A 20306-nucleotide genomic window follows, 5' to 3' on the forward strand; every position below is an offset into this window, starting at 1 on the left:
CTGACCTGGTCTTTACCAATGATGTAGACTGGCTTTGTTGTACTTATCAGTACTTACCAGTACAGATAAAGCCACTACCTAACTCAAAGCACATGCTTCACTGCCTTTTTAAATTCAAATCTAAATGAAGAAGCTCATCTTATGATTACTACCTTCCCGTGTTCTGGAGGATCAATTCTGGTTTTACCCTAAAACACAGTCCACTGAAAAAGCATTTAGTTGAAAAGCTGGTCTAGTGATGTTTCTTAATTTCAGCTTTAGAATGTAGCACTACTTTTTATATTTTTGCATCTCTGTAGAAAACTGGCACTGAGCAGTCAATCTTCTAAACTTTCGTGTACATAAACAAGGTGTTTGACTTTCATGTGTTCTGAGTTGCTTTTGCTTCTATTGAGTTGTTTTTCCTGTTTTCTATTTCCTGACATACACTACAGCTATATTCAATATAAATCAACACATAGTGGGGCTGCAGAATTTTCTTCCAAAGGGCTTGCAGGCTTTTTCTCATTCAGCTAGTTAACATACTTTTCTCCAGTTTAAAGGTTCAGATATCAATTCACAGAGGAGGGAAGAAGTTGCTCCCTGTTTTCTATGGATTTGAAATTCTAGTAAACTACCTTTGCAGAAGAGAATAGCACATGGTTACTTATTAGAAATGTTACTTCATGGTTTTCAGGTTTGCAAGGCACTCTGATTAAGGAAGGGTGTCTCAACACATTGCAGAGGGTTGTTCAGTATTTCATCAGTTGTAAAAGGCAGAGACTTCAAAAAACACTCACTGATTTGCTACAATGCTTGTTCATTTACCCTTAGGTGTTTAACTTTTCTCCTTTAAAATCAACTGTGCAGCTCACCCTCTAAAAATTGAGGATATAATTTAATTCACAGAATTGCTCTGATTAATCTGTAATTCATATACTATATACATGTATGCCAATGTAGGCTTTTGTTTGTTTGTTTGTTTTTGAATACACACAAGCAAAAACTGAAGGATCAAAGTCACATACTTCTGTCTATAGAAAGCTCATACCTGGCATCACATGTTAAGACTGTCAAATTAGAAGGTTTTGCTAGTGTGCAGCACTGCTCAGAGCATGTTTTTTCCTAGTTCATCTTAAGAGTGCTAAAACTCCACTGTATCTCCTTATTTACTCCTTTCCCAATACTTGTCTACTCTCATTCTTTCTGAAAGAAACTACAAAGGAAATGAAATAAGACTTAATTTCTGGTTCCAAAATTAATCTGACATTTCTGTTTCCAAGCTTCCAGTCCTTATGTCAGTGAATCCAGCAAGATGTAGAATGAAATAACTTGAAACAAATATTCAGTTCAGCTTTAACTAGTGCCATTTCTATGCATTTATTTTATTTTATCAAGGTACATGGTTAACCAGAGGAGATGGATACAAAAATAGTTCAGATTTGTAGAGGATTTAAATATCTAGCCAGCATAGCTGTTCACCTACTAAGCAGGCTACCTATGTAAAAACACTGAATTAACTAAAGAAGTCTACATTAACTAAATCCAGAGGAGAAAACAGCTTGTAGAGAACTGATCTGACTTAAAGGCTGATCTGAAGAAAGAATGTTTAAAGGCATGATTAGGGATGGCTTTTCTTCCCTGGAAGTTGAGCTAGCCAATATATACCCCTTTAAGGAACTCCTATAATTTGGACTTTACTTGAGAACCTTCTTCAGAAGTTAAGATATTTTCCACTACAATCCTGAGCCTCATCACAGGCTAAATAACTTTTCTTTGATGTAGGAAAGTTGAAGTTGTAAAGAGGTAGGAATTGACACGGGAATTAGTTCATCAGATATCTCAGACACTCGTGTTTCCTATATGGATTGAATGAAATTACTTTTCGATTTGAATTGTTCAAAGTAAATCGAGTGATATATGAGCTGAATGTTTTGTTTCCAGAACCTTACATTCTACCTTTCTGGATTCAATATGGCCATTTAAATCACAACCCTTGCTATCTTTCAAGGAATGCAAAAACCCATTAAGAAAAGCTCAGTATATATGCACTGACATCTATTTCTAGAATTCATATATAGACAAAAAGAACACTTTGAAGTAATCACAGAATATCCTGACTACCCAAAATTCAGACCATATGTCTGACGATGTCCAAATGCTTCTTGAACTCTGGCAGGCTTGGTGCCAGTGGCTGACCACCCTCTTGGTGAAGAATCTCTTCCTAATATCCAACATGAACCTCCATTGACACAGCATTGTGAATAAAGATTTTACTATTGAATCACAAAGATTAATTGCACTGTAATCTTGAATGTTTTCTGAACCGGTGATCTTTCAGGACATTTCTTGAAGCTAACCATTGTTTTGATGTTATCAGCTTTCCAATACTTCACTTGCACACATCTCTGACCCTTTGTTCAAAAGCCTCACTTCTTTCTAAAATTTTTACGCAAGCCACCGAAGCAGACAGTGAATGAAATGGACAGGCATTTCATTAATGGTAAATTTGAAAGCTGCATGCTTCATAGCGTAGTTATTCTCAAACTCATCATAACAGGCTAGTACTATTCTCAGAAATCACAGGGATTATAGCAATTTGTAGAACAGTTAAAGAGGTTTTATAATTTCATGTCAAAGAAACAGTCATCTCTACATGGAAAGCTCATGTGAAGAAGTAGTCGGAAAAAAAGGAACGTGTCTGAAGAGCAGTAGATTACTGCTACATCAACTTTGCCCTTCTTTTTGGTTTGATTTTTGCATTACACATTACAAATGCTCCCTCCTAACCATTACCCTCTTTTCATATTTTTAATCACCCACATACAGTTTACACAAATAAGTCTGTATGCTTCTAATCAGATGTCAAATCTCAAGCAAGGAATGCTATTTGTATTTTCCTACCAGCTGTACAAAAATACCTTATGAATCTCCTAACAGAGTACCACAATATATGTACGAAAAAAACTTTATCATCATCTCCCAAAGTTTTTACTTTTATTCACCAGTTGAAGTGGACAAAATTTATTTTGTTTTAATTTCAAGTTTAGCCTTCTCTTTCAAACCTTTCTTGTATTGTAGCATAGGAGGTCTGAGAAATGGTTGAACTAATTCTATTATTTCAAATGGAACTTCTGTAAGGAGAATTGACGTAGTCATTTTAAAATGACTATGATGTTTCTTTTGTTAGTTCCCAGGTGTGTAAGATAGCTCTTACCAACTGGATGGATATAATTTGTAATTTCACAGTCTTTCCATTAGAACCCTAATTTAGATTGCATGAGTGTGCACTGTATACAACAATATCTGAAACACCTTTGTGAGTACATCTGCTAATCTCTTACTGTTACTATGCAGTATCATCTTGCTCTAACTGCTAATTTTGGGGGCCCCCTTTTATAAAGGATTCAGAAAATATGTAAATTGAGAGTGATATGCATATTGGGAACAACGTATTTTTGTTTTACTTCCAAGGTTTTTATTTTAATTGAAGTATGTGAGTAATTTGGTCTTTCATCTTACACTTGATCAATAATTTATCATTCACTATATGGGATAGTCCAAGTACTATTTGAAATCCAGAGAAATTGTGACTACTGCTCACTGTATTTAGAGAAATATAAAACCAAAAGCAATATATGTAACCATATGTATCCAATAAGTGGTACAAGAGCAAAAAGATGACAACTTCATGGAATTTCATCTGTTTTTCTCCATTAGCTTCTAAAAACAACATTTCTTCTTGACAAAGATGCAACATCTTTTACATTGCTGGCTAAAATGAAAGCAAACATATTTACATATGGTGGAGACTGCTCTCGCAAACTCAGGCTAAGCAAGCAACAAGTCTCCATAGTCAAAGAATGAAAAAGCCAAGCGTACCATATTTTGTCTTGACAAGGAGAAATGTTGAAGTTTTTTAAGCAAGAGAAGAACTGTAGTTCAACATTCAGAAACACTACAAGAAGCTGCAGAATCCAAGTTTTAATTAATAAACATATTAGACTATTAAACTAACTCATTTTAAAGAAAGGGAAACTGACTGTACCCAGGAAGCTTCAGAAAACAACAAAAATTACCAAACGGCCAAAAATGCTAAGTGCTACATTAGCTAGTTTGTGTTACTTTGCCTTTGCATTTTATTTGCAAACCTGTGACAGGCCAATCTGATCTCCACTATACCTCACTACTTCACTTCCATCACTTATGTAAAGTGGAAGGTTAAGTCTACAAACTGCGAAACTGCTGAAGTTTCAGCCAGCTGTGTTTGAGTTAATGTTGAAAGCAATGTGCATATAAAAAAAGGTACTATCAGCTGTGCTCTCCTGAAGCCCTTCTTCTGTTGAACTTGTCCAGCTTCCCAAAAACGAGTATTTTCATCCTCTGGACCATTCCCTTATAGCACAGCTCTTTCCTCAGAATCTTTCTCTCCACAAATTCGTAAATCAAGACCAAAACAATTTCTGTCTATGTTTTCTCATAAGAAATCTCCCTCACTTATAAACGTAACATTTGAAGCAAGACATAATTTTCTTTATCTACGAACTTCCACCCAGCACTCAGCAGCACTGGTAGTTGCTCTGTCACTCATAATTCCATTGGAGAAAATACCACGTGCTTGTTACGTGGATGAATAAGTATTCACAATAAGCAGGTCACCTGAATTTATACTTGATAGACTTTATCCTTGGTTTTCATAAAGATCCAAATGAGGCTTCAATCCTACCATATAATTCAGTCTTTGTTATTGGGCAGATTCATTTCCAACCTTTTTTCCTTCAGTTCTCCTGTTCCTGTCTCATCAAGAGTGTAATAAAGTCCCAGTCACCTCACCCACATTTCCATCTATCGCTCCTGTGTACAGGGAATGCAGCTACACGTGCACACACACATACCTCACTGCTCCATCACAAACAGCCTGTGTCCTGCAGGCTGTATCCAGCTGTGCGAGATAACTCCAGGGACCCTACACTGAACAATACTAAATAATGTACATAATTCTAGACTAACAAATGGGCACAAAGAGCCACATTTCAAGTGAAATGAGTTGTACTTGTAATTAACAATAATAATATTCTTGTCTTTAAACACAAAGGTTGGGAACAACAACAAACCTTAGCATTTTCAAGTAGTCCAGGAAGTATGAAAGAGACATGAAGAGTATTACAACAGCTTACTTTAATCTCCTGTAATTAAATAACGTTTCAACTACTAGTGACTGTAGAAAAAAGTTTCATTCACAGTCCACAAATTAAATTTAATGGCAGTTTGTTAAAACACTTAGTTCCCCTTGACAAGGGAAACAATTTTAGCAACCTTTGTTGCAAGTATCAAAGCTTGGTTACTGCACAGCATGCTGTTTAAGCTTACTGATGTCCCCATTTAGCAAAATGTAAGACCTTAAACAGGAACAAAAATAATGTCACTAAAGGCATTAACTAATCCCCAGCAGAAAAAATTGCATTTAATAATAAATTTGCCAAGATCTCCTTTTAGCCCATCAAAATAATGTCTTATTCATAATCGAAACAAAATAAAGTCACTTTGAAGTCTGGTATTTAGAGCGTACTAATAAATTATTTGGCAAACTTGTAAACGAGTAGTCCCACAAATTGAACCATTTTCAACTGCTGGCTTTCTTAAGCTTCCTCACAGACCCATTATACTTGAAGTCCATTGACTCTCTTTTTTTATTTTATTTTTTTATTTTTAAATAGGAAAGCTATCTTGTTGCAAATTGTTATATCAGGGAACTTTCCAGTTTTCTTACTTAAGCCGCTCACCCCACCCCCCACCCCCCTCATCCCCATGAACACTTCGGCTTAAGAGTGCTGGCAGGACACAAGCCTCAACTTATCTTTGCTGTCTTATGCATCCCCTTCTCTTTTTGCAGTCCCCAACTCATTTTGTACCTATCTGCAACAGCAAACAATGGAAAGCTTTTCATTCTTTTCCCACAGCACAGCATCCACTCTTTTCTGAGTAGATGCATCCTGTGCAGCTAACATGGAAAGATATCTGTGATGAGACGTAATGCACAATGACTCAGCACTCACACAAAATGTTAATGAAAGTCAATTAAATTATATCCACACAGCTAGAACTACCACACAGGCCGCTACCACTTTCATCTGACTATGCAATCATAACTTCCTGCCATCCTCCATTTTAGGCCAAAATGGAGAGCAGCGAGGCAAACAAAGCAAAATCTGCTAAAAAAAAACAGCAGGAAAGTTATTTTAGTCAGAATATCAAAGTCAGTTCTGAGAAATCTACTAGACGAAACCGTTTTCCCAACAAGCTTATTGCTTTCTGCTCCATAGCTTGCCTCCCTTCTGGTCCTGCCTGACGACACCCACCTCAGAAGGCTGAGCAGGTCACAGCGTGAATCCAAGCACTGTCCCACATATCCTTTAACTGGCAGCACTTTCTGCTCTGGTTTTGGCCCCTACTGTTCCAGCCAATGCCCAGGCACACATTAGGACATAGGTCAAGGACTATTCCCACTGTGTGATAACGGCAAGTCTGTCTTTCTTCGGGGGAAGGAGTTCAGCAGGGTTAGAAAAGAGGCCTTTAAGCATTTATTTTAGGAGTGTAGACTGATCTCCTCTCCCTTCCTCCACTTCCTAGACTAATTCCACCTTCTGCGTCCAGTTAGCTGCAGCTCTCTTCTATCTTTCTACCCCCCTAAAAAAAAAGGAACAAAAGCAAGCCTCCAGCTAGCCCCAAGCCTTCCCTACATCACCCCTGCCCTTTCCTCTGCCTCGCCACAGCCTGCAGTTCCTGCTCTGCTCAGGGCAGCGGGACAGATCAGCTAGCCTCTCATCCTAAAGAAGTTGGGGGGTCCAGGTGTAGAAGCGAAGCACCATCAGTTCCCCGTACTTAACTCCTAGTCCTTCACTGCTGTGCCAAATGGCCCAGCTCCTCCACCGCTACTTGCTGACTCCTAACACCTTCACGTGTTTCATTGAGATCCGTCTTCCAACCTGTCTTCCTGAGGATGAACTCACTTTGGGTCACCCCCTTGCACTGCAGTCCGATAGCTTTCCCTCCCTAGCATGAAGCAGAATTTGGGTGATGGTACAGAAACTCTTTCAGAAAGCTATGAATGCTGTGTGTGTGTACATGCCCTAAAGCAAATAAGGAAAAAATAAAAATAGAGAAGCACACAGTGCTGTGTAGTTATAGCTAGGAAACAGCCAAGTTCCCCAGTGATCCTGTAAAATACAGCCTCCTTTTTCCTCAGTTGTAATGTGTGCTGAGGTCAGACCAAATCCTCAGTTATATTAATTGAAGATCAAAGATACACCCCCACGCACATGAAGCTATTTAATGAAAAACAGAGCAGACACCCATGATGCAAAGACCATGGACTCAGCCACTGCTAAACATCAACTCTTTCCAGAGGTTGAAGTACATGTAAATTTCTTAAAATATCAGCAGAACAAGAAAATGCAACTTACTTCCTGAAGAATCACTTCGTTTCCCTGAAATTTCAGCAGTTAGAAGAGAACGGATACTGAACTGCAATGTAGATATCTCAGTTTCAAAACCAAAGAGCTACCAGCTTCAGTTATAATGAAAGTAGCCTAAGCAAGTTATACTCCAAAAGAGGAAGCTTTCAAACATGTCCACTCACAAGTTTACCAAGAAGGGTGGCATTTACTTATCTAGAATTTTCTTCCTAAATCAAAACTTGTTTACCTTTCTGAAGAAAGCAAACTGAAGAACCAAACAATTAATTTGTTGAATGGCAGGACTGAAATTTAACAAGTGAAGCAATGATTGCATTTCCCACTATGGCATCTTTATTCTGTAAATCCTTTTATGTTGATAAACTGGTGGCTACTTTACAAAGTAAAATTTGGAAACTTTTATGATCACATGATGAGAGTAATCTGCTGCTAGCCAAATACTCTACATGAAATATTATGTGTTTTTAGAGAAGATAACTTGCTTTATCCAGCTGCATTACAGTAGAATATAAACAGAAAAGACTGTTACAGATCGCACTGTTATTTTTGCAAAGAACATCTTAAAGAAACTTCCAGATTTAGAAGGCATAGTTCTAAGATTAAATGTATACAAAAAATAATCCTATTTATACAAATGAAGGCCAACTGTGCTTCCCCAAAAGCTGATTAAGCAGTCACTGCCCAGGAAACAACCTGAAACATCAACAAGAAACATGCTTTATACTACTTGCAGGAAGGAGCATTTATGGATATGGCTGTGTATCACTTATTAAAACCTAAATCACTTTCATGGGAAAAGGGTTTCTGAAACATGAGAAGGTAACAACTTACAAAATATTAATTCAGAAAATGTTCCATAATGCCTGATACATGGCTATGTTTCAGCTTTAAATGTTTAAACACAAAAGACTGCGTTGTACCTTGTGTTAAATAATTTCCAGCTTTAAATTATAAGACAGCAGCATTTAAACTTCAATTTTAAAGTGGAAAACTAAACAAGTTGATTAGCTTCAAACAATTCATTCATTAAACAGATTGTTTATTTAACCAATATAAAGTTAATAATCATAACAAATTACTGAAGTTGGTGTTGTAGTTATTTGTTTTAATTCCCTCATTCTAGTTTGGGAAAATAATTTAGTCATTACTGATGCCAAAGTAAAATTCAGCTCTATATGACTATAAAGTATTATGAGAAGAGTCACATGAGGTGTTGAACTCAGGACTGCTATTTCAGGTATTGTTATTATCATATATTATCTGTAAAGTAGTTTTGGTAAATCTGTTGAATTACTGCACTAAGCAACTAATGTAAAACAAAATTTCAGATACTTTGACGGACTTTACAGCTTTTACTTATTTTTTCCTCAGTAATGCTTAGATCGACAGGTGGAGCTGAAATTGTAGTCAACACCATCTATAAGCAGAAGTACAGCAAGATTTATGTAACAATGAATATTTTAACTTCAGTAATGTAAATCACTTTACATGCTTTATAAGATTCCTCCAAGTAGAGCTCTGTTCTTTCTTTAAAGAAGTTTGCTATTTTCTATGGTATTTTGTTCTTACTTCTTTAAGCTTCCTAATGCTAAGCTAGGCAAGACAGGACTTTCGTATTACAAACACTTCTACATAAAAAAATTCTTACGCTCAAGATAAAGTTAGCATGTTGTTCAGACATCTGACACTACTCAGAAACATGGTTTAATATTCTGTATTTACATTATTAATATAAACATAAATGCACTTTAAATTGCTGCTTATATAAACTATATAATATCCACTCATTAACTCCTCCTTCTTAAAATGATAATTAATTCTCAAGTATGCAAGAGAAGCTAATTAATCCTGACTTTTTGCATAACATATTAGAAAGAGTACTTTGTTTGCAGAAAGTGTTTCTACCACGATGCACCTAAACTACAAGAGGTTTAAAGTGTTTGGTGTACTGTGCCTACAATGCTTTACTACATTATTGGGACTTCTCTGGTCAACAGAGGTACTCCATTAGCTCTCTGTACCCGGCAATTATACTATTATGCTTGACCACGAAAATAAAAAATAAGAAAGACCAAAACCAGGACTTCTCAATTTAACTTAAGTTTTACAGATGTTCTAGCTGTTCAGGGCTGGAACAGTTCTAGAATAAAAGCTTTATAAATGAACTTTGTTCTCAACTGCGTATTTACCAGTTAATAGGATGACTTGTACATGCAGGTGTGATGCCTCCTATGACTAAACCAGATCAGTCTGTGCCGAGCTGAGTTCAGTCTAACACACAGGATTCAACTTCACTAGAATACACAAAGGAACTTAAATGATTACATATGGCGTGTGCCTTCTGTAAATGCAAGTCTGACTTACGGAAGATTTTAGAAAGCAAAATTGTGAAGCATTTACAAAACAAAAAATGAATGCTTGCACTGAAGTCCTGATTCTTCCATCCAAAAAGGCTGTAAAGTTTGTTGCTTATTTTATAACGACAAATGATCTGTTCCTTTCTCCTTGCTTCAGTTCAGGTGGTTGCCTCCTATCTACCTAAATCTCTCAGACCAAAAAACTGCTCATAAGCAGCACAGTAAGTTCGCTACATTTCTGCTTGCTGCCTTGTTTTATCCATCAATAATCTTAGTGTTGTAGCCTTGTACCATGCTTGCAATATTAGAATCCAGTCCTCAGTTGATACCTGGATACTAAACAGACCATTAAGTGTTAATCATTAACACTACTTACCACGTTGAAATCTAAGTTTTTTTCAACCCAGTCCTTGGCTTCCTTGAATTCCTCTTTCATTTCCATGATGTACAGCGTATCAAGGGCATCCACTATTGTTGCTCCTTGAATGTTACCTGAAATAAATGAAGAACCAATGATTTACTTTACAACAGAAGGCTTTTCAGTTAAATCTAATTAATTTAAATTAATTCTATTTTCAAAATCCAGTTTTAATTAATCCAATTAAAAATACGACATACAAGCATTCAAGTGGGCAACCATGAATTCACAGCCTTAACTTTGACTCCTATGTCACAACACAACATCATAATATTTAAGTATTTCTTCCACTAATGCTGTTTTGAAGAGCAGATCTAATGCACTGCATTTTCAGCCATGGGTATGTATTTTTGAACACTGATGAAACAATTCACTGTAAAATATAATTCACAGAAGACAATGAATCTCATTGAGAAATTACTGATTCTTCCAGTTTGGAGTGAAAAAAAAAATCAGTTGCTTTTTTGTTTTTATCTTCTATATTCAGTAACATACACAGAGCTTTAAGAAGCTAATAAGCAGTGATCACATTTCAGTTAAACCAGCCCTTTAATGAGTAACCTCTCTGAAAAACATCTTTTTCTGATACTGCACATCACACCATGTAGCCTGCACAAGATACCTTTATGGGGAACAAAGGCAAACTTGCACACATCTGAATTTCTCAGCTCAAGAGATACCACCAGACACTGGTTTTCAGAGCAAGTTCCAGTTGTTTGCAAAAGTGGCATCCTTCTACCTCTTTTATGGGGATGGATAGGAGTCAGCTTACCAGCATTCAACTGAAGTTACAAGATGAAACATCACCCATATGTTCACTTTGACACGGATCATGATCCTGCACTAAAAGGCTAACGTGGAGGGTAGGGGAGAAAATACAGCCACGCAAGTGATGTTCCCGTGCTTCCCTGAATTCTACGATGACTTTTCAAACAGCTTTTTAGTCCAGGAAGAGTTTCTATTTTGTTAAGAGTTTGTTTCTGTTCTACTTACAGAGTGTCAAAAATTCAGTTTTAGCCAATTTATTTGATTTTGTATTTATGAATTTGGCTCCAGCAATCTTCATTATTAATGCAAACTACTGTTGAGATATTCTTTAGAGACGACTCTAGATACAGAAGTAAATGTGTAGAATTGTGGAATAATTTAGGTTGCAAGGAACAGAGGAAGTCACTAGATGCAATCCCTCTCTCCCCAGCAGGGCTAATGACTTGGGTAGATAATTGACTACTCATTCAGGAATGGATTTCACTGGGTAAATAGCAAGACAACAACTACAAACAACTTTACAGAACTTAACTATAATCCTGAGATGCTTCAGGAAAAAGTACACCTTGTAGACTTTTATCACATATCATAATTGAATTATTCATATTTAAGTAGGAAATCCATTGCTTCAGTGAACTCTTTTGTGTTCACTGTCATCATGGTATTATTCTGCTTCTTCATGAAATGGAGGAGTGATTAGAAACCTCCATATAGCAGGACTGACATCATTTTCTCAACCTGAGCTTCCAGATAGAAAATATTTTCCTATTTTTATCATCTTAAAAAAACTAACAACTTGAGATTATCACCGTTACTTCATACATTTAACAGAATCAGACACTCTCTCTGTTTTAGCAACTGCTTATTGCTTATACCATCCTTTTTAGAATGTCTCTTTCCTACGTAAAGGAGGTCATCTACGTTTTCTCCCAGATATTCCAGTAACAAAACTACAGCATACTTTGGTAACAAGTGCATATTGTCTTCCCAGAGCTTACTAAGAGCTTGGCTGCCCTTCTGGCATATTAAAGGAAAATTATCTCTTTAAACCTGGCCAGGTAACTTGTATTTTTCCTGAGCTCACAAGAGAGTGACAATGACTGTAGAAAACTGATAGAGGAAAACATGCTCTAGAACCTTACTACAACGGTTCTACAAATATTTAGTAACTCTGTACAAAAAAAGCAGCTTGTAGTGAACTTTTCAACTGAGCTCTACTTAAAGAAAAATTATCTATAACCTGATTTGCTTCAGTGGATTTTGATAGGCTCAGTGCAATGACACTCTTTGTGATAATCCTCTTGTAATACAGCTAACACCACCTCTAAACAGCCGAGCTTTCAATTTTAAGGATTAGTACTTGAGTTGCAACTCACTACTGAGTCAGAAGTAAAAGAGCACTCAGCCTTATTCAGAAACCACCCTTGGGCCCTCACACATCCTGTGTGAATGTTTTTCCTGAATCTGTCCCACACAGAACAGCACATGGCCTGCTTTGAGCATAAACCTCTCCCTGCAAGGCAGAGAGAAGAAAATGGGAAAAACTCTAGGGCTTAAGACAATGTTAGCCATTACTCTGAAGGCTTCAGAAGACAGTTAATGTGAGAATTAAATAGTCAAGTTCATCTCTAACAGTTACACTTCAAAATTCTTGACAAAAGATAAAAGAAAACAGAGCGTGTTTTTAAAGTGTCAGTCTAGAGGCCAGAGTTATGGCTTGCAACCAACCGTAGTTTACAGTAAGTTAGCCAACAGGATAATCCAAAGTTAAGAGCATTAAGGAAATCGTGTAGTTGAACAGTTCATCTGCAACCAGTCACACAAACAAGGGGAGGGGGAGGAAAAAAAAAGGAATGTAATGAAGTTAAATGAACATTTCTCATTATGGAATAACAGCAAATATTTCACAAGCCAATATATGCTATGATTCTCAGAGTACACCAGACAAAGTATGAAATGCAGTTATCATACTTGTTAGCTTCTGTGCAACGTTCTCAAGAAGTTACACAGAAGTCAAGGTCTGCAACAGGCAAAAATTATTGATAGGCATTTAAAATACATGCTCATTTTCATATGACAGAATACTTGGACAGGAGAATTGTTCCGTCATATGCCTAAAAGCAGCTATAAATTTGATTAACATCTCGTTTAACAAAAAAGTGCCAGCAAAGCTGTAATCTCCAAGTTAGAGTTTCACAGTTGTCCTAGTCAGGAGGAAGCTATCACAAGTAATACTCTGAGCAAATTCATACCCCTGAAGTAATTATGGATTTATTCAGCAGATAATACAGGAAACTGTATACTTGAAGTACAGAAAATGGACTGAAATTCATCAAATGTAAGCTTGAAGTGAATAATTGATAAGTGATAATCAGATGTGCAAGCCTACCAAATAGAAACATATTTGTCTCTACCAAAACCTCCAAACCAAGTACTCCATGTTACTTGCTATGTTAAATCTGCTTCTGTATTTATCTCTCCTCTTTACTAACAGCATCACTTGCTCCATGTAAGTGACTAAGAGAGAACATGTAAAATAGCCTACAAGCTAATTAACTGAAGAGAATGCAAAAGAAATCAGTCAACATGAATCTTGACACGGACTATCTAGCAGCAGCTAAAGAGCATCCCCTCTCAAGTTTAACAATGTGATATCTTTAACAATGATCTGGAAGAAAAATAAAAAAGATTCTACTGCTGACAAGATTTGTGGATGATGAACAAAGACAACTGATCCAGTGTTTCAGAATAGCTGGATACGTATCACAGAGCAGTTTTGTGTAATATGTAACAGGTTGACTTAACAATATCCTTTTTATTATCTAACAATACAAAACTATCCACGCAGAAATAAGAAAATTAGATTACATTAGAGAATGTCATGAAAGCCCCTCAGGGTTAGGTGGGCGGAGAATAATAAAAAAAAAAGTGGTCAGAGGATGAGTAACTTCATACAAGTTTCCAGGGTGACAATGCGGGGAGAACTGCTGTCCTTGGATGACAAGCTTATTAGCAAAGCTCTGTGACTGAGCTTATGCGGCCATATGGTTTAAGAACCACAAATGGATCATAGCCAAACTGTTTGGAGAGTGGGCCAAGAAGCTTTTTTTTTTTTAATTTGTCTGTCCCAGGCTTTTAAACATGGCTTATACTTTTTGCCAAGAGAGTCTGAAATAGAATACAGTTAGGATGCCAGAATCAATGCATGTTGGTGCATTTAATAGTTTGTTTACAACTTCCCTCCCATCCCTTGTATACCAAGTTTGTGTTTTCATTTTCCAGAATATCCACGCTCCTTGCCATCCCATATATTTGGATATACACACACACGCACGTGTGTACATATATATGAATCAGATAAAGATTTGTGATCTGCAGGCAAATCAAACAGAACACTACTGGGAGAAGTTTCAGAAATCTGTCTTAGTGCACTGCCTATAACAGGATGGAGGCCAGGCCGTATTGCTTTCCCCTTATCCTTGAAATCAACTGCTTTTCTTTTTCTTAATCATATTCTGAATGGAAGAAAACTGTGGCAAAGCATACGACAAAATTGGGAAGTATGGAATGAAGTATGAAGTGGCCTCAGGTCATGCTACGCATCAGCTCTCCCACCTGTAAATAATTCACCAAACAACAAGCACCATACACCAGGATTTCTTGTTTTTGAATGAACATAAAAGAGGAGTAGAATGTTGCTAGTTATTCTAGAAAAAGTTACTTTTTTGTGTTTCTGAGATGAAGTATGAAAATTAGTACATGACATTTGTATTAGTATTTTTTTTATATGATGGAAATTCAGCATATACAAATAAAGTATATGCCCTTAAAAATATGCAAGTGTTCAAAAATAATTTTTCTCCATTACTGTCAGAAGAACTGCTTTAATGGCTACTTTGTACTTCCACTATTGTGGAAAAAAAAATTATACATAGGTGTATTGAAATTGCACTCAGCCCCACCCTGATCTTCCAGACCTTTCATTATCTTCACAGCCACCAAGACAAACTTGTTTTGTCACCTTCCAGTTACTGTAAGTTGAAGAAACTCAGACAAAGTAGATGTTTTCAGTGAAAGCTTCCTTCAATTTGTCATTTCAGACTCAAAATTCCAGTCAAAAATGCAGTAATAAAATCAATCACATTTTTTTCTTAATCTAGCCATTAAGAGCAGTTCAGATTTTCTTAACATGAGAAATAAGAACAGATACTTTGTAATATTAAATATGAGCGGAAAAAAATAATAAGGCATTTGATTTTTTTCAGCTGTATACACATGCACATTGTACAACAATAACTTTAAACTACATTAATCTCAGTATATTCAAAAATACATATAGGTTTGACAAAATTAACTTTTTGACTAGAGCTGTAGGTTTCTTAGAGCACTGTTTCAAAAATTGACTCAAATTTTTAAAGAGTGCTTTCTTTTATTTAAAGTTGACTGTAAAGGCTCCTATCCAATATCATTAGCAATTTAAAGTGTCAAGAGTGATTAGTTATTAAAATGTACTATGCCAAAACACAAAACTTGCTCAAATACTGGCAATCCCCCAGCAACACTTTCAATTTCAGTCACTGTTACCAGCTGGTAAGAGTGGGGGAAAAAAACAAAACAAAACTATATACTTTAAAAAAAAAAAAAAAAAAAAAAAAGATCTGGCTTCTCATTTGTGTAACACTAAACACTGCAGTGATATTTCTAGAATACTCTTCTAATTTCCAGTATTTTGGAGATCTGTGCATTCTAGTGCCAGTTCTTGTGTCTTTGTATTTAATAGCCCTTGATGAATTTTTCCTCCATTACCTTGTCTACTTGCTTTCCATGGAAACCATTAGCATCCACCATGACTTTGGCACTTGTACAGCTCAGCTACACATTTTGTAATGAACCGCCTTCTTTTGCTTGCTTTGAACACTCTACTTCTATAGATTTGATATTTCAACCCTATCCAGAGGGTATTGTTCCCAACAAGGAACCATAAATCCTTATTCACACCATCCTTGCCACTATTTATGGACATCCATATATTACACCAAAAAGTTGTCAATCTTTACTACCTATTTTGAGTTTAACTAGATTCATATCTCCCGTGCCACTATGTGCCAGTTTAAATTTAGGTATATTAGGACCCATTTGCTATTTTAAAGTGCAATTATCATCTATCAGGGAAATCCCTCTGGGTTCACAGAATTGCTTGCAGTTTCCTATTGCTTTAACTGCCTTGGGTAGCTTGTCATCCTTGCCAAGCTGTCACTCTGTTCACTTGATTTTCCAGTGCTGTGATAAGTAACTTGAGAGCATGGACTCAGCATTACTGGAAGAGTACTGGAAGAGGCCATTAATAACCCTGAAAAACGCTTTTGGAAATCTTAAAAGGCAATAAACTTCCTTGCCTTCATATTGACCTGCTTAGTTGAAAAAACAGTAGTTTTGAAGCAGAACCTCCTTCCACAAACACTGTGCTGAGCCATTCATCCACATATCTGCTGATGTTATTCTTCAGACAAGTTTCTATTAATTTATTTGTGAAAGAATTCAAGCTCACTTCCAAAATTAAGACTGCATACTGAAATCGGTAATTCCAGGGACTTTAGCAGCAACAGTGAAAATAAACAAGGGTGGGGATGGAAAATATTGAAACTTTTTAATTTTAATTCATATGTTATTTAAATACATGTAAAATTAAATTTTGTGAACTATATTAATAAACTACCAGTTTAAAAATACACATTGGTGATCAATGGAAGAGTTTTGAGTATGAATATTAGCAGGCTTTAAAAATCTTCATACACCTCAATACTCTATTCAATAAACTTCAAAAATTAGTTCAAAGTGGGAAGAACAGGATCTTGCTAAACCATAACACTTCAGCTTTGCAGCTTGTGAGTATTAAAAGCCTCCCCTTATCCCTCTGGAAAAGGTCCCTTTCCACTGGCAGAGACTAATTATACTATATCCACAAGTTACATTATTATTAAACTTGCAACGCTGTACATGGAATACAGTTACAGGAAATTATACAAGCCCTTTAGTAACACTTGCTTAAGCGCAGAAATCACTTCTAGAGAAAGCTCTCAACCAGCAGTGCTCATTAGTTTTAAGATCAGTACAGAAGGCTTAGAGAAGAATAGCTCCAGGGCCGGGACGAGGGTGGGGGAGATGAATGGGAGATTAAAAAAAAATATTAAAGTTACAAAATTGTGATTTTACCATTCTACCTTTCTTCTATGCTTTTTTTTTTTTTTTTTTTTAAAATAAACTTAACACTTACACAGGGGCTATATTCTACCAGGCAGGAACAATTAGGACTTATAAAGAAGAATGAGTACACAGCAAAAGTCATACCATTATAGATGACACACACAGGTAGGGTGAAGGAAAAAAAAAAAAAAAGTTTAGCTATTCCTAATTACTAGATTAGTCTAGAAGCAGTGTACAGTTAACTTCATGGAACTAAAATATTAAGAATACTACCAAGACAACAACTGATGTCTTTTCAGTTCTGCCTTTTCAAATAGTTGTTACTGTAACTGAATTCTTTGCAGTTGGTGTAAACAATTAAAAAACCACAATAATGTCAGTTACCTGCCAAGATAACATGGTAAAAGCTGAAGTGACAAATAAAAGGAAATTAAAACATTACATGGATATGCTGACAAGACTTAGCAATGGTCAGAGGCAAGCATTAGGCTTTGGCTTCATCCTGAAACAAAAATATTTCAGCTCACTATATGTTTAAGCCTTTCCCTAAAAGACAGTTGAGTGTGCACATGTGAAAGGAATCAAGTTCTGCAAATAACAGAGCAGAATGTCTATAGTCACGTACATCTAAAGGCTACCTTTCTAAAGATTTTTTCAAGCTTATCAATACACCTCCCATTCCTCACATACACTGCTCACAGAATATCTGCAAGACCAAGGCAGGCCCTTGTCTTCAAAAGTCTGCTTCACGGGCTTAAGAAAAATAAAATGGCACTTCAAAGCTCCTCAAGAAGTCCTCATCTCCAGAAGAGCTCTACTACTCTTAATTTGTGTGAGGTGCTAGATCAGGATGCTTTTCCTCCCCAGAGGTCAGAACCATCTGGGCTTCTATGCAACTTTCTCCTGTCATCATCTTGCTGGCAATATTCCTCTTCCACCTAGCCTAACAATAGTATCACATTGCATTAAATGCGTTGCCAAATCCACAATGGTATTGCCAAAGTCACATCTATGTGTAATTGAGCTTGTTAAATGCCCGTGCTGTTTTTGTGTCTCAGAGCCTTCAAGACAACAGTCACGATAATCTACCTACAAAATGCCTCACTGAAGCATTAATACCTCCAAAATTAAGCTCAGAAGCAATATCTTTTGAAAACTCTCTTCCTGTGCCCAAAGAACTGTACTGTCTGTAACCCATACAACATTAAGCACCAGTGAGCCACAATATTGGAACCTGCTAATCCCCACTGTGAAATACTCAGAGTCTCCAACCCTTAACAGACATTTCCAATATATTTCAAGTACTGTAGAGGCACCAATTAATTAACAGGAGGGGAAGAGTTCAAAATTAACCACCTGGCTAATGAAGTACGCTATATCTTACTGCTGTTAAAACCAGAAACGTTTGAAAAAAATTTTTTTGAAGTTTTTGAAAAATGAGACCTAGAAGCAAGATTAAAAGACAACCACTGCAAATTAGAGATCGTTATAATGGCTGTCGGCAAACTGAAGGTCTTACTTGACTTCTGAGGGTTGCGAGGAAATTCAAGGCATTCAGAGCTGGAGGTAACCTATTGTCAATAATTTAATTCAGAAAAGAAACCTTGTTTGGCATTCCATGAGCTAAAAGAAGTTCAACTTTTTTTTTTTCTTTTTTGGTCAAAAAAGTCAAAACCAGTTCATCTTTTCATTCCTTTACAAAAAAGAAAAAAGCATTTGTGGAATTCAAACATGAACGTACCGACCAGATCTAGTGATCTGAGGACACCATTACAGAAACAAGGATTTGTTTCTAAAAAACAAAAGGAGATTAAAGATTCAGGAAAGGGTGGTTCATGAGACAGCATGGCTGGTAGATATGCTGCTCTTCAGTATTTTGTAAAGAATTACAGTGGAAGAGAAACAATATTTATTTTGATTTGCCACCAAGATCAACAAGAGTGGAGACGTTTCTAAGGAAATCTCCTCAGCAATAAGATCTTATGCTAGATACCACGATGATGAAGTGGTCTGCATTTAAACTGACTCTGGCTCTTATTCTTTGAAATGCAGTTTTATTTTCAAATTCAACACTTTTCCTGTTGCACACTAAACAGTACCTTCAGTGACTTATTCTTATGCTATATCCGCAGCACTTCTACTTAAGAATTTCACAAGTCAATATATCTACTGCTTTTTCTGCAAATCCATGCAGTACCATTAGGAACTCAAATCACTTAAATTTTTATACCACTTCTGATGCCAATGAAACTAGATTAAGCATTTTAATTTTCAAGACATCATGCAACATTTTCTTGTCCTCCAAGAAAAAAAAACAGGATTGCATTAAACAGTTACTTAAATCTGATATTAAACTGCAAAACTATCAATAATCTGAAAGCTGATAATCAAACAATTTTAGTTTTACACATGAAAATAGAAGCCCAAGTTAACCCTGAAGTTCACCCAAACTGCTTTGGTTTCAAACACCCAATTCATATTTAAAGTCCAATATCTAACTCTATAATTATCTAGTAAAACTTTTTTTTTGATGTCACCTTAGCAGTGCAGCAACATCAATGTAGATGTTGTATTTTCACACTTATTTTTGTAATCACAACTGCTGTCTCTTAGCAACTTCCAAATATAGTTGAGAATTTGATAAGTGCTCTATTTAAGCTGTTTTAGGAACTGTTCCCACTTGAAACTGTCTTTTCCACACAGTCAACAAAATAAGTTCCTGTTAAAATCAAAATAATATATTGACTTTTACCCCAGCTATAGAAATTAATTCATTTTTTCAGCTTTCTGTTTGGAAAACAGAATTTATTTGAATACAAAGATTGCAGTTAAACAGCTTAATTGATCATTTCTCTGCAAAACTGAAGATGACAACTCATAGGACTGCTTTCTCACGCTTCTTCAGAATTCTGGTGCCCTTCAGCTGCTGTTTATCCAAGCTTTGTCCCACTTGCACATTAAAAGGTCTTGCCTCATTACACTGGATTTCTGCAGTGTGCCTCTCCTACTGGAGCTTTTCAGCTCCATATTTGTCCTAAACTGATAACAACTTGGGTGTTATTTAAACATCTCCTGTGTAACATTTAGAGGTGCAAATAATGTTTA

General features: G+C 36.2%; 1 protein-coding gene across 1 annotated transcript in view; it reads right to left on the bottom strand.

Moving 5' to 3' along the window:
• MAN1A1 (mannosidase alpha class 1A member 1) overlaps nt 1–20306 on the bottom strand; it is a 141256-nt gene that overhangs the window by 83536 nt on the left and 37414 nt on the right. The window contains exon 3 of the mRNA XM_035538628.1: nt 10188–10303. Coding sequence (XP_035394521.1) covers nt 10188–10303 — 116 coding nt within the window. The remainder of the gene's footprint in view (nt 1–10187; nt 10304–20306) is intronic.

The sequence above is a fragment of the Cygnus atratus genome, chromosome 3, assembly GCF_013377495.2.
Source record: "Cygnus atratus isolate AKBS03 ecotype Queensland, Australia chromosome 3, CAtr_DNAZoo_HiC_assembly, whole genome shotgun sequence".
Classification (NCBI taxonomy): domain Eukaryota; kingdom Metazoa; phylum Chordata; class Aves; order Anseriformes; family Anatidae; genus Cygnus; species Cygnus atratus.